General features: G+C 36.3%; 2 protein-coding genes across 2 annotated transcripts in view; both read left to right on the forward strand.

Annotated features, from left to right (window-relative positions):
- The window catches only part of LOC136809997 (eosinophil peroxidase-like), a gene marked incomplete in the record, with an annotated part of 7,665 nt that extends 4,806 nt beyond the window's left edge, over window positions 1-2,859 (forward strand). The window contains 3 exon segments of the mRNA XM_067066570.1: window positions 56-266; window positions 563-786; window positions 1,421-2,859. Coding sequence (XP_066922671.1) covers window positions 56-266; window positions 563-786; window positions 1,421-2,505 — 1,520 coding nt within the window.
- Window positions 2,860-10,133: 7,274 nt separating this feature from the next.
- Window positions 10,134-17,131, forward strand: part of LOC136810015 (C-signal-like) — a 13,790-nt gene continuing 6,792 nt past the window's right edge. Inside the window, exon 1 of the mRNA XM_067066585.1 lies at window positions 10,134-10,360. Within this exon, the coding sequence (XP_066922686.1) occupies window positions 10,247-10,360 (114 nt within the window). The 5' untranslated portion in view covers window positions 10,134-10,246. The remainder of the gene's footprint in view (window positions 10,361-17,131) is intronic.

Here is a 17,131-nt window from a genome sequence, read left to right on the forward strand (position 1 = left end):
TTGATTGATTGATTGATTGATTGATTGATTGATTGATTGATTGATTGATTTTTAGCTGCAAGATACATAGATTTGGACATACCTTACGGCTTCCCAGGAACCTATCCAAAAGTACCTTTAGCTCACAAAGTTGCCAAGAACGTCTTCAAAGTTACCAAACATGACAAAAAGAATAAAGAAGGACTTTCAGTTCTCTTCATGGTATTCGGACAAATTTTAACACATGATGTTGGTCGAATGAAGTTTGGTGATTGTCCAGTGAACCCGTGAGTCGCTTTTCTCTTGCGCTTTCACTCTCAAAAGCATTTTCTTTGAGTTTAAATATACGTACAATAATATTATAAATGTTAAAATTTTCTGTCGCTTTTCTCTTGCGCTTTAATTTTTTCGTTACTGTAATCAAGGCAGTAATCAGGCTTACCCAAAAGACTAAATCCGTAAAAAAATATCGGCTTTGGTTCTAGAACGAAAGATCATTTGGAAATTCATTCTACGGAATACTAGGGAACACACACTGTTCAAAATTGAGATGTTTATTCGCTTTCTTTGTACTATCTTTTAGATTTATTTTCAACTGTGAAGCAAAAGAATTTAAACATTCGTGTTTCGCTATGTATTTTGAAGAAGGAAAACCTGAATGTACATTCTTCGCTAAAGGCAAAGCTTTATGTCAAGAGAAGAGACCGACTGAACGGCAACAAGTGAACGAATACACGTCGTTTGTCGATATGTCGAATATATATGGTAACAACGACGTGGTTGCTAAGCGGTTGCGGAGAAATGATGGTAAGCTAAACCTTGATTGTGTATTTTAGTCATTTTGATGTGTCGATTGGTATGTGAAAGAAAGGGGGTTTGTACTTTTACGGCTTTGACGAAAAAAGAGGTGGGAAGACGGTATTTTAAGATCAGCAGTTTGCATGATGGCTTGATCATGATATTGGATGCATTGGATGCATAGTGCAAAAATTAGGGCTATTTTGCTCTATTTTTACGTGATGACAAATATCAGCGATTTTCGTGATGCATGATGGAGAAAAAAATTTGCGTGATGTAATGCACCTTTAATGAAAAAAGATTTTTGTATTATTTTCTATTAAAGGTTTTATTTAAAGTGTTCCCGTTTCATATCAGACACATATTTCATATCAGGACAGTTTCTGCCTATTGTCATATTAGGCTGATATAAACAAAAAAAAATGTTTTTCTTTCTCTCTTTCTCTCTTTCTGATCATGTTGCTCCACATCCGTGTCAATCCAATGTGAAAAAGCTTGTAAATTAGAATTGATGAGTAAGCAAACGATATCACTCTTATTTAAAAACAAAACCTTTAAACAAAACCTTTAAACAAAACCTTTAATACGGAACACACCCAATGCAAATCCTTAACACATTTCTATTTTTCTTTTGATTTGACAGGTAGTGGAGAGCTTATAACCATTGGTGATAACATGCTTCCATTTCTCCCAAACAAGCCTCTTTGTGTTTCGCGGCCTCAATGCTCTGATGCAGGAGATGTGGATGTAGATCAAAACACTGCATTATGGTCTATTCATGTGGTCTGGGTTCGTGAACATAATCGCGTCGCCAAAGAGCTGAAACAATGTCATCCCGATTGGGACGACGATAAGGTTTATCAGGAAGCACGGAAAATTGTGATCGCAGAATATCAACATATCACTTACAATGAGTATGTACCGAAGCTGGCGGATATTGGAAGATATAGTGGATATAAACCATATGTGGAGCCTTCCACCATTAATGCCTTCAATAGCGCCGCTTTTCGATTTGCTCATAGCACTGTACCCAATTTTTTCCACCGCTTAAATGCAAATTATGATAAAGCGTACCCAAGTTTAACCACACAAGAGATTTTCGGAGATTTACGAGAAATTCGTAGTAATGGTATCGAGCCTTTATGTTTTGGTCTCATTGGAAATCAATCAACTCCAGCTAATTCTGAATTCGCATTCGCTATGGCCAGGAAAATCCTTTTACCTCCTAGTTTTAAGGGTCCCAGCTCCCACCTCGATCTTTCAGCTTTCAATATTCACCGAGGCCGAGATACTGGTATGCAAACATATGGAGAATGGAGAAAATATTGTGGGTTGAGACCAATCAAGAATTTCCGACAGCTTCGACGATACATGCCGACCAAAGTTGCTAAAAGATTTGCTAAAGTCTATGACCACCCTAATGATATTGATTTGTTTGCTGCTGGAGTCTCGGAAAATCATGTACCTGGGTTTGCAGTTGGTCCTACATTTCAATGTTTGATAAAAGAGCAGTTTATGAATCTGAGGGATGGCGATCGTTATTTCTACCTGAAACGAGGCGTTTTTACACCACCACAACGCCGCCAGTTGAAGAAAGTTACAATGGCAAGAATCCTCTGCGATAATCTGAAGGGGATGGTGTCCATCAACAAATATGCTTTTATTGAAACAAAATTGAAACGTACCTTATGTGAAGACATCCCGAAGCTTGATTTGCGTTATTTCTAGCCTTACTTATTGATTTGGCACCGTTAAGTAAACGTTATTTTTTAACCCTGCAATGACTTGCGGGTAAAACTTTCAAACAAACTTCGATCAAAGATGACGGATATAGCTTGGTCTAGTATTATAAAAAACAGTAACTGGCCGTAACTGGAACACTGTGAAACATTCAAATTGACAATTAAATTTTTAAGTAACCAACCGCTCTTATCACTTTTATTTTTATTAACTGTTTTTTTAACTTTTTTGTACTTTGATGGGATTAAATTTTGCGGTTTTCACGGATTTGGGTGTCATCCACGAAATTAATTCCAATGAAAATTTAGAAAGGCTTTATTGGCGAAATATTTTCAGCAAAACCTGTTTTAAAATGTTTACTAGCATTAAAGAAGCGCTAAAAATGCGTATTTCAACAACAAACATAGTAGAAGGCACAAAATCGTGAAAGTATTGCCTCCCAATAGAGCTCATCCGCGAAAATTCATACCATTAATCGCCAAAAAGAGAGTTGGGGGCACAGGTTTACTTTCACCCTACTGATGAGTACGGTTGTTGCAATGTTATTTTTACTCAGTACGAGAGGAACCGCAGATTGGCATTTGCACTTGCTTGAAAAGGCAATGGTGCGAAGCTACCATCTGTTGGGCGCCGAAATCATAATATTTTGGGATTTTGCCTCCCCAGTTTACCCAAATTTTTGTCGATCCCCCCCCCACGCTACTGTTTTCTTGTGACCAAGTTTAATTAATTGATCGTTAAGTAACATAAGAGACAAAGAATTTTAAACACAACGATTTCTTCAGACAAACGTCTTGATTACACAATTAAAAAAAGTTAATTACATTTTCCCAAAAAAATATATCAGCAGTCTGCGCTTGATACGCCCATTGAGTTTAAAGCGCGAAGGGATAGAGTAGAATCTCTAACCTATCCCAGGCACTTATAGTGCTGTGAACCCTATCTTAACTTAGGGTCTATTCCCTGTGCTATGGGAAGGTTCACCTCCTCATGGAGGAGTCTTCTTATCCAGGAGTCTCGAGTCTAGCCCTTCGGGCTTAGAAGTCAATGGATACGCCCGTCGAATTAAAACTGGAAACACTGACAACAACCTTTTTTTCGGCAGAAAGCCCAGTATCATCGCGATGAAGCTACTAAGCCCCTGCGGGCCAATAATAGCCCTGTGCCTGAAGCCTTTTTTGCAGCGTTTTAAATTTATTTTCGCTAGTAACTTTAACTCTCGCGGGACTTTTTTAAGGGGTATTGTTTCATTAAAAAGCAACAGATTTCTGCCTGCTTTATTCCAACTAAGAATATTACTCCAATCATTCATACGTTACAAAATTAATTGCAAAATACATTTATGGAAGAAAATTTGGTGGATTTGGCCAAAACCCGCTAAATTAATTTCCCACCAAATTAAATTTTTCCGTCATCCACCAAATTAAATTCCCACCAAATTAAAATGCTCTATTTAATCCCCCAAATGTGTGCTATTTCAGGTTTTAACCCTATTATTATCAGGCTTTTTCGGATTTTGTATTCTCAAGGGGGGGTGTTTTCCACCAGCCTTGCATAACTTTTGATCTAGAAAAGGTATGGACTTGAAATTTGGCACAAATGTTCTCTATCATAAAAAGAGTTCATAGAAAAAAATTTGGGTTGATGACATCATCATAAAGGTGATGACGTCATCACAAAGTTTCACAATTATCGCTGACCAATGAAAAAGTACTGTTCAATAAAATAGCAATTAAAGTTGAACGAATGGAGATTTTTCAATTCTGTTTTAAATTTCTAAAAGCCAAAAATAATATCTTTAACATATTTGCCGGTTTTAACCATACTAATAAAATCAAGGTTTAAAATCCATGCAGAAAATGAGTAAATTTTTTCAAAAAACAATGACGTCATTTTTGATGACGTCATCAGTTTTTGAAAATTTTTTGAATATTTTTTAAAAGTCATCATTAATACCTATAACCTGTCAAAATTTGAAGTCAGTTGGATGGCTAGATCAAAAGTTATGCTAAATTCAAGATTTTGGGATTTTACAGGGTTTTAGCTGGATTTTATGATATGCCTGCACAAAAAAGTCATAAAACCTGATCTGGTCGGTGTATAATTGTAAAATTTGGTATACATGCTGCTAATAGGATTATATTAAAAGTCAAAAACTTTCAGAGTGTTTAAAAAAATTTTCAGTGAGCTATTAGCAAAAGAGTGCCTGCCTGGTGGAAAACACCCCCCCCCCTGATAAAAATAGGGTTAAAACAGTTTTTTCCTTTTTAATGGCGTTTTTTGAATAAAAATGCCCTTCATCCGCGAAATTAAATTCCCTCTGAAAAAACTTTTTTTCGGCCATATCCACCAAATTAAATTTCCGCCAAAATTTCTTCCTTTAATGTAGAGAAAAATAGCATTAATTGCCACCGCAGGGAGCCTAAAGCGACCGAGGATGGCATTCATAGCTTCACGCCTAAGGATAGTTGTTTGCGAAATTTTTTGTCACTTTCTTATACCATGGAGGTATAAAAACAGGAGAAGTATGCTATTGTAACCATGCTCGCCCTACGATTAAAAAAATTACGAGGTATGCATGCTCATAATCTCATATATCGTGCATTTTTAATGAGCTCTTTTGTTGATAGGTGAAATCTTATTGGCTAACTTAAGTGTTGGAAATAAGATGAGACGAGATTCATTGTTTCTGACATTGGTGTAAGAAAATATTTGGATTAAAAAAAGGCCTGTAAACTTTGCAATCCTTCATCAAATGACAAGATTTTTCGATCAACATTTTCTTCAAGGTGAACTCTTCAAAATTCTCCAGCGACTTTTTGTCTACAAATTGGGTCTGAAATTGTGTGTGCTTATACATAACTTTTTATTTTCTGGCTGGAGAAAATATCTTTTCAAAACAAAATTTAATCGGTGACAAAATTGAACGCAAACTTATTTCGTGGAGCTAAATTTTATTTTATTCTCGTATATTAGAAGGCTAGAAATCTTTGATGCTGATAGTAAGAATGTTCAGAGCAAACTTGAGTTCTACTAAAAAGTCGTATTTCTTCGGGCGAGCCTAGAATTTCTTTTGATTTATTACATAAAAGAAATCAAAAGACTTTAACGACCAATTACCGACAAATTCATCTCCTGTCTTTCTTTATACCTCTATGGATTTATATAGCAAATTTTCTCTTGGGATAGAAGTTATTAAAGGTACGTGCACACAATGTAGCAAAACTGCTTCGCTGGTAAATTCGCTTCGCAAAAATATTTTCCATTGTAGTAGGGGGAATTTTGTTCGATTTTTTTAATTCGCTCGATTGTTTTGTTAGAAGCACTTACTATACATTTTTGGAAACTTCAACTTTAGAGAAATCTAAATTACGTTGTTTCCAATTTTTTTTCGGACACTTTGGTGTGATTTTCGGACTAATATGACGGTCTCAAGCTTGGGAAAACGGAGACCTGTTGTATATTTTTGGAAAGCTCTCAAAAAATTAAGATTAGAGATATATTGCGAAAGTACCTCTAGGTGATTTCTATACCTAACTCGAGATATTAACCCTTGAAAACCGTGTTGTTCAGCCAGAAACAGCTGTTTTCTCCAGTTTTTGCGCTTTTTGAAGCTCAATATCTCGAGATATTGAATAAATTAGATTTTTCCGGGAGTTGTTTTCGGAAAATTAAGAAAATTTCCATTCTCATTTGCCAAAATTGTTAAATTTTTACCCATTTTACCACCAAAATACCAAGATTTAGTGCCAGATGTTTACTAGCTTAAAAGACCAGATACTAACTTTTATGAGATTCAAAATTAGACACCACCACCAGTACCCTACGACTGTATCCCTCTCCTGGTCCTCATCCGTACCATAGACCCAAAGAAACCTGATTCCGATGGCGGATTGGCGGCCGCCCACGCTAAAGCTCTAAAGGAGCGGGCCAATTTGAAAATTTTCCCGACCTCCAGAGCTTTAGTGAGTCCTGGGTGCTAGGCTACGTTATATCTTCCTTCGCTTCGTTCAGGATTAAAAGCCATCTTCCATTGACGAGCCCACTCACTTATTCTTGCAAGATCTCTGTTTAGTTCCTCACTGCTCAAAAGTTGGTCAATCACTAATGAAAATAAAGACGTGTCATCAGCGAAGATTTTAGCCTTGGTCTCGAGATTGTTGGGAAGGTCGTTGATGTAGATTAGAAAAAACAAAGGACCAAGAATTGAGCCTTGAGGAACTCCTGCCTTAATTTGTTTCCACTCCGAGGTTTTCCCATTCAAAACAACTCTCTGATACTCTTAGGTTCCAAATAAACGGGCCCCCCCGCTTGTTAATTTTTCGAAAATTTTCCAACCCCCCCGGACCTTATTAGGACCCCCCTGTTTATTAATCTCTAAGAATATTTTCAGATCTCACAGAGAAGGCCCCTTATTTTGCTCTAAATAGCCTGATTTTAGCCTATTTTTACCTTATTTTCTGGTTTCAGAAGTACAATTTCCAACCCCCCCCCCCCCGGCAATTAGGTCCCCCCCGTTTATTAAAATCTAGAAAATTTTCCAACCCCCCTGTTTATTCGAACCCCCCCCCCCCCGTTTATTTGGAACCTAAGAGTACCTACCTGATAAAAAATTTCTCAAAAGGGAAAGTAAGGGACCAGTTACCCCGTAGGATTGGAGTTTGTAAATTAAACCCTCATGCCAGACTCGATCAAATGCCTTTGAGATATCAAGAAACACTCCCCTCGTGTCCGAAGGTGGATCAGTGTCAAACCCTGTAAAGATGTCATGCGTTATGGACAACAACTGAGAGACACAAGAATCACCCTCCCGAAAACCTGACTTCTACTCTTCGGGGGATATGCACACCACTCTTGTTTTGAATATTGAATTTCTCTGGATACATCGCATGCGCACTAGGGTTTTAGTGAAACAATAGAGAGTTTCAAAACCTAAGCCAATCAGCTGTGTTTTAAACATTATTTTATTTGAAATCTCTATTGATAAACTTCTTTTAAAACGCTATTATGTTTATGTCCGATTAAAAAGCAAATTCCCGGTGGGGGCCACCTAGTGGCCACATATATAGCAGTGCCTCTAGCCCAAGAGCCGCAAGAGTAAGGCAATGAAGTATAAGCCCGAAGGGCTAGAATCGAATCTCCTTGGTAGGATTTGAAGCCAACAAATCCTACCAAAGTTGAACGGCCTTGAGCGGCTCGCCTGGTTTTTACACAAATGACAGATTGAAACTAAAATTTACCACTAAATTTCGAAAAAAATATCAATTGTAAAAAACAAAGGAATTGCTAGATTCAATCTGTCGTCAAAAACGAGTCAAAAATACAACGCATTTTTTAAGGCTTCACTTTTTCTTGCCTGAGAAAGGTTAGAGATTCTACTCTCGCCCTTCGGGCTTTAAACTCAATGGAGTGAGGCCTAAAAGCCTGGAGCTGTATATTATGTAGACTATCTGGTGTCTGGGTGCCAGATAACCAAACCTTTTCAGCCATGCCCCTAGCCCGGGGTCCACTTAAAGCTTTTTGATAGGCTGGATGGCGCGATTAAGTGGCCCGGTAGTATATGGTAATATGCTTTTGCTTTTTTGTTTTTCATTTTTGATTTACATCTTTCAACTCCAAGTAGTTATTTTGTTATTTGGATTTTAAACATTCTTTTTCAAAATGGCCAATGGCCTCGCCAAACGCTCCTAGTCTACTTCACTGGACTCAGCGACATCAAAAATCATCAAAAAGCTTTCAGCCAGAAGTAGACGATCCTATCGTCTACACAAGATCACTAAAAAAGGGAATAGTTTAGGAGAGGCGTGATAAATTTGAGTTGAGTAAGCAGTGGTGGAGATGTTTACAGTGTTTACGTTATGTTCCAAAACTCTACCGCCACTTTTTCCCCGTAAACCGCCCTGACGCGCTAACTTTTCCCCGCGTTTACTGACCTTTAAACGGACGATAGCATCGTCTAAGCAACGATGTAAAAATAATAGATAACCAACTACCTCTAGAAGGCACTTCTCCCAAGAGAACAACCATTGTTTTCCTATTGAAATGAGCACTCTATTAAAAAGCTCTGTGTGCAGTGCGTGTTATGCTTTTAGCTAGATTTTGACACACTTTTTGACATCCACTGAATTGATAGAAAATTGAATTGTTATTTACTGCAAATTTTGGAATTTTTTTCAAAAGATAAAGGTACCAATCTTTAGACAAATTGACTACGGATCGGCCTGATACCACTTAATCTTCATCTGGATAAATAAACGCTCGTAAAATGCTGTTATCTGAAAAATATATGTATATGTGTGATTTGAAATGCGATATCTCCATCTATCTATCTATATTTAAGTAGTGACAAAACATACATGTTCGTTCTCCCTACTCACGCATGAAAAGTGCATGAAGGTTGCATGATACAAAATAAACAGATGAATGTTTATAGAACAATAATATCTAATTAAAAAATTCCTTCTGTGAGGCTGCCTATAGGAAAATACTCTTTTTCTAACCCAAATTTTGGAAAAATATACATCACGTGATCGATTTTGTCAAATAGTAGGTTGCAAATGAAGCAAGTTTTTATTTAATTGCACTTTTTACGATGTAAAATGTCATTAATATTTTTACAACCGTAACACGGATGTTTTTTGAGAATCAAGGCAAGTTGGTTATCTATTATTTTTACATCGTTGGTCTAGGCCAGAAGTAGACTAGAGTCTACTTTTGACTGAACTTTGCTTTTTGATAATTTTTTATAACGCTGAGTCCAGTGAAGTAGACTAGGAGCGTTTGGCGAGGTCGCCATTTTGAAAAAGAATGTTTAAAATCCAAATAACAAAAAAACTACTTGGAGTTGAAAGATATAACCAAAAATGAGAAACAAACATCAGTAACAGATTTGCAATCCCTTATTCTCAAATAAAAACATTGCTTCATACTGTTTTTACCTTCCAAAAACAACTAAAATCTGGCGGACTGTTTTACAGTCCGCCTAAGCAAAAGCATATTACCATATACTACCGGGCCACTTAATCGCGCCACCCAGTCTATAAAAGAAAGCTTTAAGTGGACCCCGGGCTAGGCCAGAAGTAGACTCTAGTCTAGTCAGTTTTAGTCTACACCATTGAGTTTCAAGCCGAAGGCTAGAGGTCAATCTCCTTGGTAGGATTTGAAGCCAACAAATCCTACCAAAGTTGCGCGGCCTTGAGCGACCCGCCTGGTTTTTACACAAATGACAGATTGAAACTAAAATTTACCGCTTAATTTCGAAAAATACATCACTCGAAAACAAAGGAATTGCTAGATTCAATCCGTCATCAAAAATACGGCGCATATTTTAAGGCTTCAATTTTTCTTGCCTGAGAAAGGTTAGAGATTGACCTCTAGCCTTCGGCTTGAAACTCAATGGTCTACACCACCATGCCCCGGGATCGCTCTCCGCCAATTTCGCGCCTTTTTATCCCCGAAATTCTAAATGTTCTAAATCGGGAGAATCGGAATTAATTTTCAAGTCTGGGCGAGCTCGAGATGGACAGTTGGTTTGGTTTGTAACAAACAATATTAGAAGAATCGCCAAAATCATAACATTGCTTGCTATATAGGATCTAGGATATTGCAACTATCACATCGTAATTAAGTATAGTATATGTAAGAGTCGGGTCCAACTGTTAGCGTGCAAGCCAAGTTGAAAGTTCTGAGAGCCAAGAGAAAAACTGGAAAAGGAAAGACGAGATTTAACATGCTCCCATCAGTTTTAGTCACAGGTTGCAACAAAGGAATTGGCTTGGAATTCATAAAACAGCTGGTGGGTAAAACCTCCCACCTATTTGCAACATGTAGAACCCCCTCAAATGTAAGCTTTTTCACATTTTTGTTTGACCTTGACACTTACTTACTTCAGTCATGGAGGTATAAAGAAAGACAGGAGAAGTATGCTAGTCGCGCGGCTGAGGTCGAAAAACGTTTCATTTCGTGATACATATTTTAGATTCCAAAAAAAACAACGGAAACTCGCGAATTAGTATGTGTAGATTACAAAATCAAAAAGTTTCCACGATATTATCGTGCAAGTAACGAGTAATTGGCGATTTTTTGCGTTTCCAGGCAAAATTGCAAGGCCTGGAAATTCATGATTTTTGGGGGGTCTTCAAATTAAAAAAAGACCTATACCACATGATAGAGCTCTTCAAACTGAGCAAAAAAGTGTATTACACCAAAGTCCCAACTTCTCTAGATCAAAAGTTATGGGCCTATTTGGTAAAAAACTGATGGAAAACAGGGAATTTCCCCACAATCTGCATTATTTATGCAAAATTAAACACTTTTTGACCTCAAATAGGGCCCTAACTTTGATCTAGAGAAGTTGGGACTTGGTGTAATACACTTGTTTGCTCAGTTTGAAGAGCTCTATCATGTGATATAGGTCTTTTTTAATTTGAAGACCCCCCGAAAATCATGAATTTCCAGGCCTTGCAATTTTGCCTGGAAACGCAAAAAATCGCCATTTACTCGTTACTTGCACGATAATATCGTGGAAACTTTTTGATTTTGGAATCTACATATACTAATTCGAGAGTTTCCATCGAAAAAAGTGGAATCTAAGAGGGTATCACGAAAATCATTTTCTAGCCACTTTTTTCGACCTCAGCCGCGCGACTATGCTATTGTAACCAAGCTCGCCCTACGATTAAAAAGTTACGATGTATGATGCTCATAATCTCATATATCGTGCATTGTTAATGAGCTCTTTTATCCATAGTTAAATCTTATTGGCTCATTTTAAAGCTTTAGAAATTAGATGAGACGAGATTCATTGTTTCTGACATCAGTGTAAGAAAATATTGGACTAAAAAAAGGCCTGTAAACTTGGCATCCTCATCAAATGATAAGATTTTTCGCTCAATGTTTCTTTCAGGTGAACTCTATTGCTTGATACTTTCCTCCAAAATTCTCCAGCACTTTTGTCTACAAATTGATTCTGAAAATCGTGTGTGCTTATAAAGAACTTTTCATTTTCTGGCTTGAGAAATATCTTTTCAAAACAAAATTGAACGGATAGCGAAATGGAACATAAATTTGTTTCGTGGACGAAGTTTTATCTAATTTTCGTATATTAAAAGGCTAGAATCTTCAATACTGATTATTAGAATGTTCAGAGCAAACTTGAGTTCTACTAAAAAGTCTTATTTCATCGGGCGAGCTTAGAATTTCTTTTGATACATTTTATAAAAGAAATCAAAAGACTTTAACGACCAATTTCCGACACATTCAACTCCTGTTTTCTTTATACCTCTATGCTTCAGTATACTTCAGTTTGATTTGATGATATTCATCTGTCCAGCTCGTTGAGCCCAACACGTATTATTTGATCAACAAGAGCATTTGATTCAGCCAATCTTGTTTGTCGCGACGTAGTATGAGGTTCGTCGGGTATAGAGCACAGATATTTATCGAGTCGTTTCTTGAAGGAATCTTTTGAACAGCCAGTGATATTTCGTATGTCAGAGGGAATACTGTTGAAGAGTTTTGGACCCTGTACAGCTAAGCTCTCGCAAATAAATTTGCGAAAGCTACTTCGTTCGATTGTTCGTAGTTCGCATTTTCGACCATGACGGCTTGTAGTTGAAGACGAGACACCACCTTTTACAGTGCCATCCTCCTTCAGTGTGGCTGAAATTTGGTACTAGACCCTCTAGTATCGACCAAATAAATAATTCTGTTCTCTCTCTCCTCCTTTGTAGAGAATACATTTTCAACATTTTCAATTGTTCCCAATAATCGAAAGCGCTAAGGCCTTTGATTTTATTGAAGAAGTTCTTTTGTACTGATTCAATCTGTTCAATTTGGTGGATGCTGTTTGGTGACCAAAGCTGAGAACAGTAGTCGAGGTGAGGGAGAACTAGGGATTTCCACAACGTTATCATAACATCACTGCTTCTGTTGTTGAATGTTCTCAAAATCCAACTAGAAATGTCCTTAGCTTTTTCTATCATTTTATTGATGTGATCAGTGAATGAGCAGTCACTACTCATCCACACTCCAAGATCTTTGACAGAGTTTTTGTTTTCAATTATAGTTTTGTTATTCTCAACTTCAGTTGAGCTATAATCTGAGAATGTCTGTATGTATGTATGTATGTATGTATGTATGTATGTATGTATGTATGTATGTATGTATGTATGTATGTATGTATGTATGTATGTATGTATGTATGTATGTATGTATGTATGTATGTATGTATGTATGTCTGTATGTATGTATGTATGTCCGTTCGAAAACTTTAGGGCAGGCTGGACACTTCAAAAAAGGTCGGATTTGACTGAAATTTGGCACACTTGTTCCTTGGGTGATATCTGGGGGTGTTTTTTTCATTTTTTGAAATTTTGTTTTTGGGGCTGGGGACGAGTTTTTTCACCAAAACGAGGTGGCAGCTTGGAACCGTAAAAAGGTCGGATTTGACTGAAATTTGGCACACTTGTTCCTTGGGTGAATATCTGGGGGTGTTTTTTTCATTTTTTGAAAATTTTGATTTTTGGGGCCTGGGGACGAGTTTTTTCACCAAAACGAGGCTGGCAGCTTGGAGACCTTAAAAACGGTCCGTTTTGGCTGAAATTTGGCACACTTGTTCCTTGGGTGAATATCTGGGGGTAGTTTTTTCATTTTTTGAAAATTTTGATTTTTGGGGCCTGGGAACGAGTTTTTCACCAAAACGAGGCTGGCAGCTTGGAGACTTTAAAAACGGTCCATTGACTAAATTTGGCACACTTGTTCCTTGGGTGAATATCTGGGGGTGTTTTTTTCATTTTTTGAAAATTTTGATTTTTGGGGCCTGGGGACGAGTTGAAAAAAATAAGATAAAAACACCCCCAGGTATTCACCCAAGGAACAAGTGTACCAAATTTCAGCCAAAACGGACAAAGTATATTTGCTACCTAATACTAGATATTTGAAATGTTACAATTGGGCCTTCTAATAACGGGAAAATCTGAAGTTGAGCCCAGTGCGGTGTATGTATGTATGTATGTCCGTCCGAAAACTTTAGGGCAGGCTGGACACTTCAAAAAGGTCGGATTTGACTGAAATATAGTGAAATAGGTTGATAAACTTTTTGATTCAGTATCTTTACCGTATTTCAAGTGTTCGAATTTACAACTATTTAGTTTTTCATGTTATTGTTCTCAGTCCAATCATAAACTATGTTGAGATCATGTTGCAACTTGAACGTGTCAATTATTCCTTGGATTTCTTTAAGCATTCTAGTATCGTCAGCAAAGCTTGCAAGGATTGAATACCTGATATTATCATCAATATCAGAAATCATCAGAAGAAACAAAATTGGCCCAAGTACTGTTCCTTGAGGTACTCCTGATATGACAGGGGCACTTTCGGATTTGAAACCATTTACAACAACAGATTGTTTTCTGCCTTTCAAAAATGATTCAATCCATCGCAATAGCTTTCCTTTGATCCCGAGCTGTGACAATTTGTGTAACAAAATTGCATGATCAACTTTGTCGAATGCCTTACTGAAGTCCAAATAAATTGTGTCGACATTAATACCTCTCTCAAGGTATGATAGTATTGTATCATAATGTTCAAGGAGTTGACTCAAACAAGATCTACCTTGTCGAAAGCCATGTTGGGAGTCATTAAAAATGTTATTCTCTTCTAGATAATTAACAATGTTTTTTCGCACAATCTTTTCAAAGGTTTTCATTATGTGCGAGGTTAGTGACACTGGCCGATAATTTTGGGCTTCACCTTGGTCCCCACCTTTGTAAATAGGAATGATATGACTGTCTTTGAAGAGATGTGGTGTTTCCCCGTTATCAAAACACTCTCTCCAGATTGAACAAAAAGGAGTTGCTAGTTCTTGACTACAATTTTTGAGAAAGAGAGCAGAAAAAGCATCAGGTCCTGGTGCTGCATTTTTGGATATTGTTCCAATCTCCTCAACAAAGTCCTCTTTCGTAAAATCAATATCAGTCAAAACAAAATCACTGTCTTTATCATTATATTTTGCGTTTTCGAGTGGTGTACTGAAGACTGATTGGTACTGTTTTTGAAGAATGTCTGCCATTTTTTTACTGTCAGACACATAATTGTTTGTTGTTTTATCTATCAAAGGACCAATTCTAGCTTTGGTCTTACTATGTCTTTTCGCATAAGAAAAGAAATATTTTGGATTTAGTTTGATCGCCTCACAAGCTTTCTTTTCTGCAGTTGTAGTACTCTTCCTGTATGAGGTTTGTAATTGTTTTTCAATATCAACAAGTTGGGTTTTGATTTTTTTGATCTGAAAACAGTTTCTTGCCGAGATGAATCTTTTTTCTAGCTTAGAACGCCTCCTCATTAGAATCCTCCTTTCTCTCGGAATTATTTTATTTTTGTTCGTTTATTAGGTTTCCTAATTGGAACAAATTTTTCTACGATTTTTTCGCATATTTTTAACAGTTTTTCAAATTTTTCTACAGATTTTAATTCATAAAATTCATTGTCCCAGTCAATTTGAGTCAATTTTTTACAGATTCCCAGGCAATTTCTTCGTGATAGAAATTGAATTTTTCAAATGAGTTACTTGGAATTCTGTCGTTTGTTTCAGTTACTGCTTCTATAGTTTTATGAATGTTAATATTTACAGATGAATGGTGCGTTATGTTTGGGTTCGTTGGGATGCATGAGTAGCTATGTACTAATTCACGGTTGTTTGTCCATACTAAGTCAAGTATATTGCCATCTTTGTGTGTTTCCTTAAGGATACACTGTTGTAACGTAAATTCATTTGCAAGTTCACTTAACAGATATAAACATTGCTTCTCATCACTAGAAGCTCCTTTTGTAGAACTCCCACAAGGCCAGGATGCATGTGGAAGGTTAAAATCTCCTAGCAAGAATATGTCTGGTAAGGTATTTTCCGCAAAAGTATTAAAAGTATCTCTCATCTTTTTTAATATTTCAGAAAATTCTTTCGAGGTTGATGGATGACCGTGAGATGAGTCATCTGGTTGTCGATAAATAACAGATATCAATATGTTTAATTTCTTGGAGTGAACAATTAGCAGTTCATTCACACCGTTTGAATACTGCAACACTGGTTTAAAGGTTGACTGATGTCGTTTCTAATGTAAAGTGCTACTCCTCCACTGTGTCGACCATATTTCTTTTTGGTTCGTGATCTATCTGCTCTAATTATGAAGTAGTCGTTAATTTCAACTTCTGCATCCTTGTGATCAGCAAGCCACCCACGTCTCAGTTAGAGCGATGAAAAGTGAATTTTTCTCATGTAAAATATCATGTTATTCCGTGCAATGTTTACGAGACAAAAGAGAAGACTGTACTGGAAAGCAGAATCAAAATGATAATTACTAGTTGCTATTTTCGTCATTGAAGATTTCTGATCAATATTTATTTGATAATGGAATCATTTTGATTTGGCTTGATTGATTGTTGAGTCCATTATCGCTTGCTTGACTTTTGAGAGATTTTTGTTTAACATTGGAGCTTGATCATCATCAATTAGAATAATGCCGATTTATATTTGTACGATAAAGTGATAACAAAAGCATGATTGATGACTTTAGCCCAAAAGACAACTTAAATGATAAAAGTACCTATATGTTACTTTTGCTGCTAGCTCGAATATATTTTCAAACAAGATATCTTTCACAAAAACGTGTTTTTTACTGGCGAATCAACTTATATTTTTATAAACTCTTTGACGTGAGATTGTAGATAACGCTTGTTATTATTACCACCTAATAAATAGTAATGGCATTACTTTAATATACTTATATGAATAATAGAAAATTTTGAATTTTATTCTGCAAGGCAAGGTTCTTGAAAAAATTAGTTTGGACTGGTTTGGATTGATTTTATAAATGAAACATTGGGAACATCTTTTTGCCGAACACACAATATCGCAAAAATAGACTCACAAAAAGACAAAATTTCATCACGCAAAAAATCTCACTAGTCTTGATAAGTTACTGGAAATTATTGCTAGGCTGCTGATTCCTTTTCGGAAAATTGATACATTTAAAGTGAATGATATCATAAAGAGGTAGCACATTTTGAGAGATTGTATACTAGGTTCTAATGGCTGAAAAGCTCAAGATCATCTTTCAAACTACGCACTATTTTCTTTTAAATTTTGAAGGGAAATGTATAATATAATTTTTGAATTGTTGATAAATTTGTCTTTGTAAAAGTTTTATAGAGAGCTAAGTAATTGTTTCAAAAAGTCACAAAAAGAGAAAAAGATGGGATAAAAGTCTTTCAATTTATTCAGATAAACTAGGTACCAGCCTAAAGCCTAATGTAATATCTTTGTTGTTGGTCATTCAGCCATTGCACAAGAAACATGTGTGTTCTTTTTTGTCACTTGCATTTTTTTTTATAAGAACCAGTAAATATTTTTTAAAGTTTGGCTGTCCTTTTTTGCACTTTGAGCCTGAAATTGTTTTTGAATTGCTCAAAACCCGACGTATTTAATTTTTGAGCCTCGCATTGTTCTTATAAAATTCTTATAAAAAAGAAAGAGTTGAGTTGGAAAACATTATCAATAAAAGTTTGACTTATAAAAATAATTTGTTAGTGTCGAAATTTCTTCGCTTTGCGAAAACGG

This window comes from Clytia hemisphaerica, unplaced genomic scaffold, assembly GCF_902728285.1.
Source record: "Clytia hemisphaerica strain Z4C2 unplaced genomic scaffold, Clytia hemisphaerica genome assembly, whole genome shotgun sequence".
Taxonomy (NCBI): domain Eukaryota; kingdom Metazoa; phylum Cnidaria; class Hydrozoa; order Leptothecata; family Clytiidae; genus Clytia; species Clytia hemisphaerica.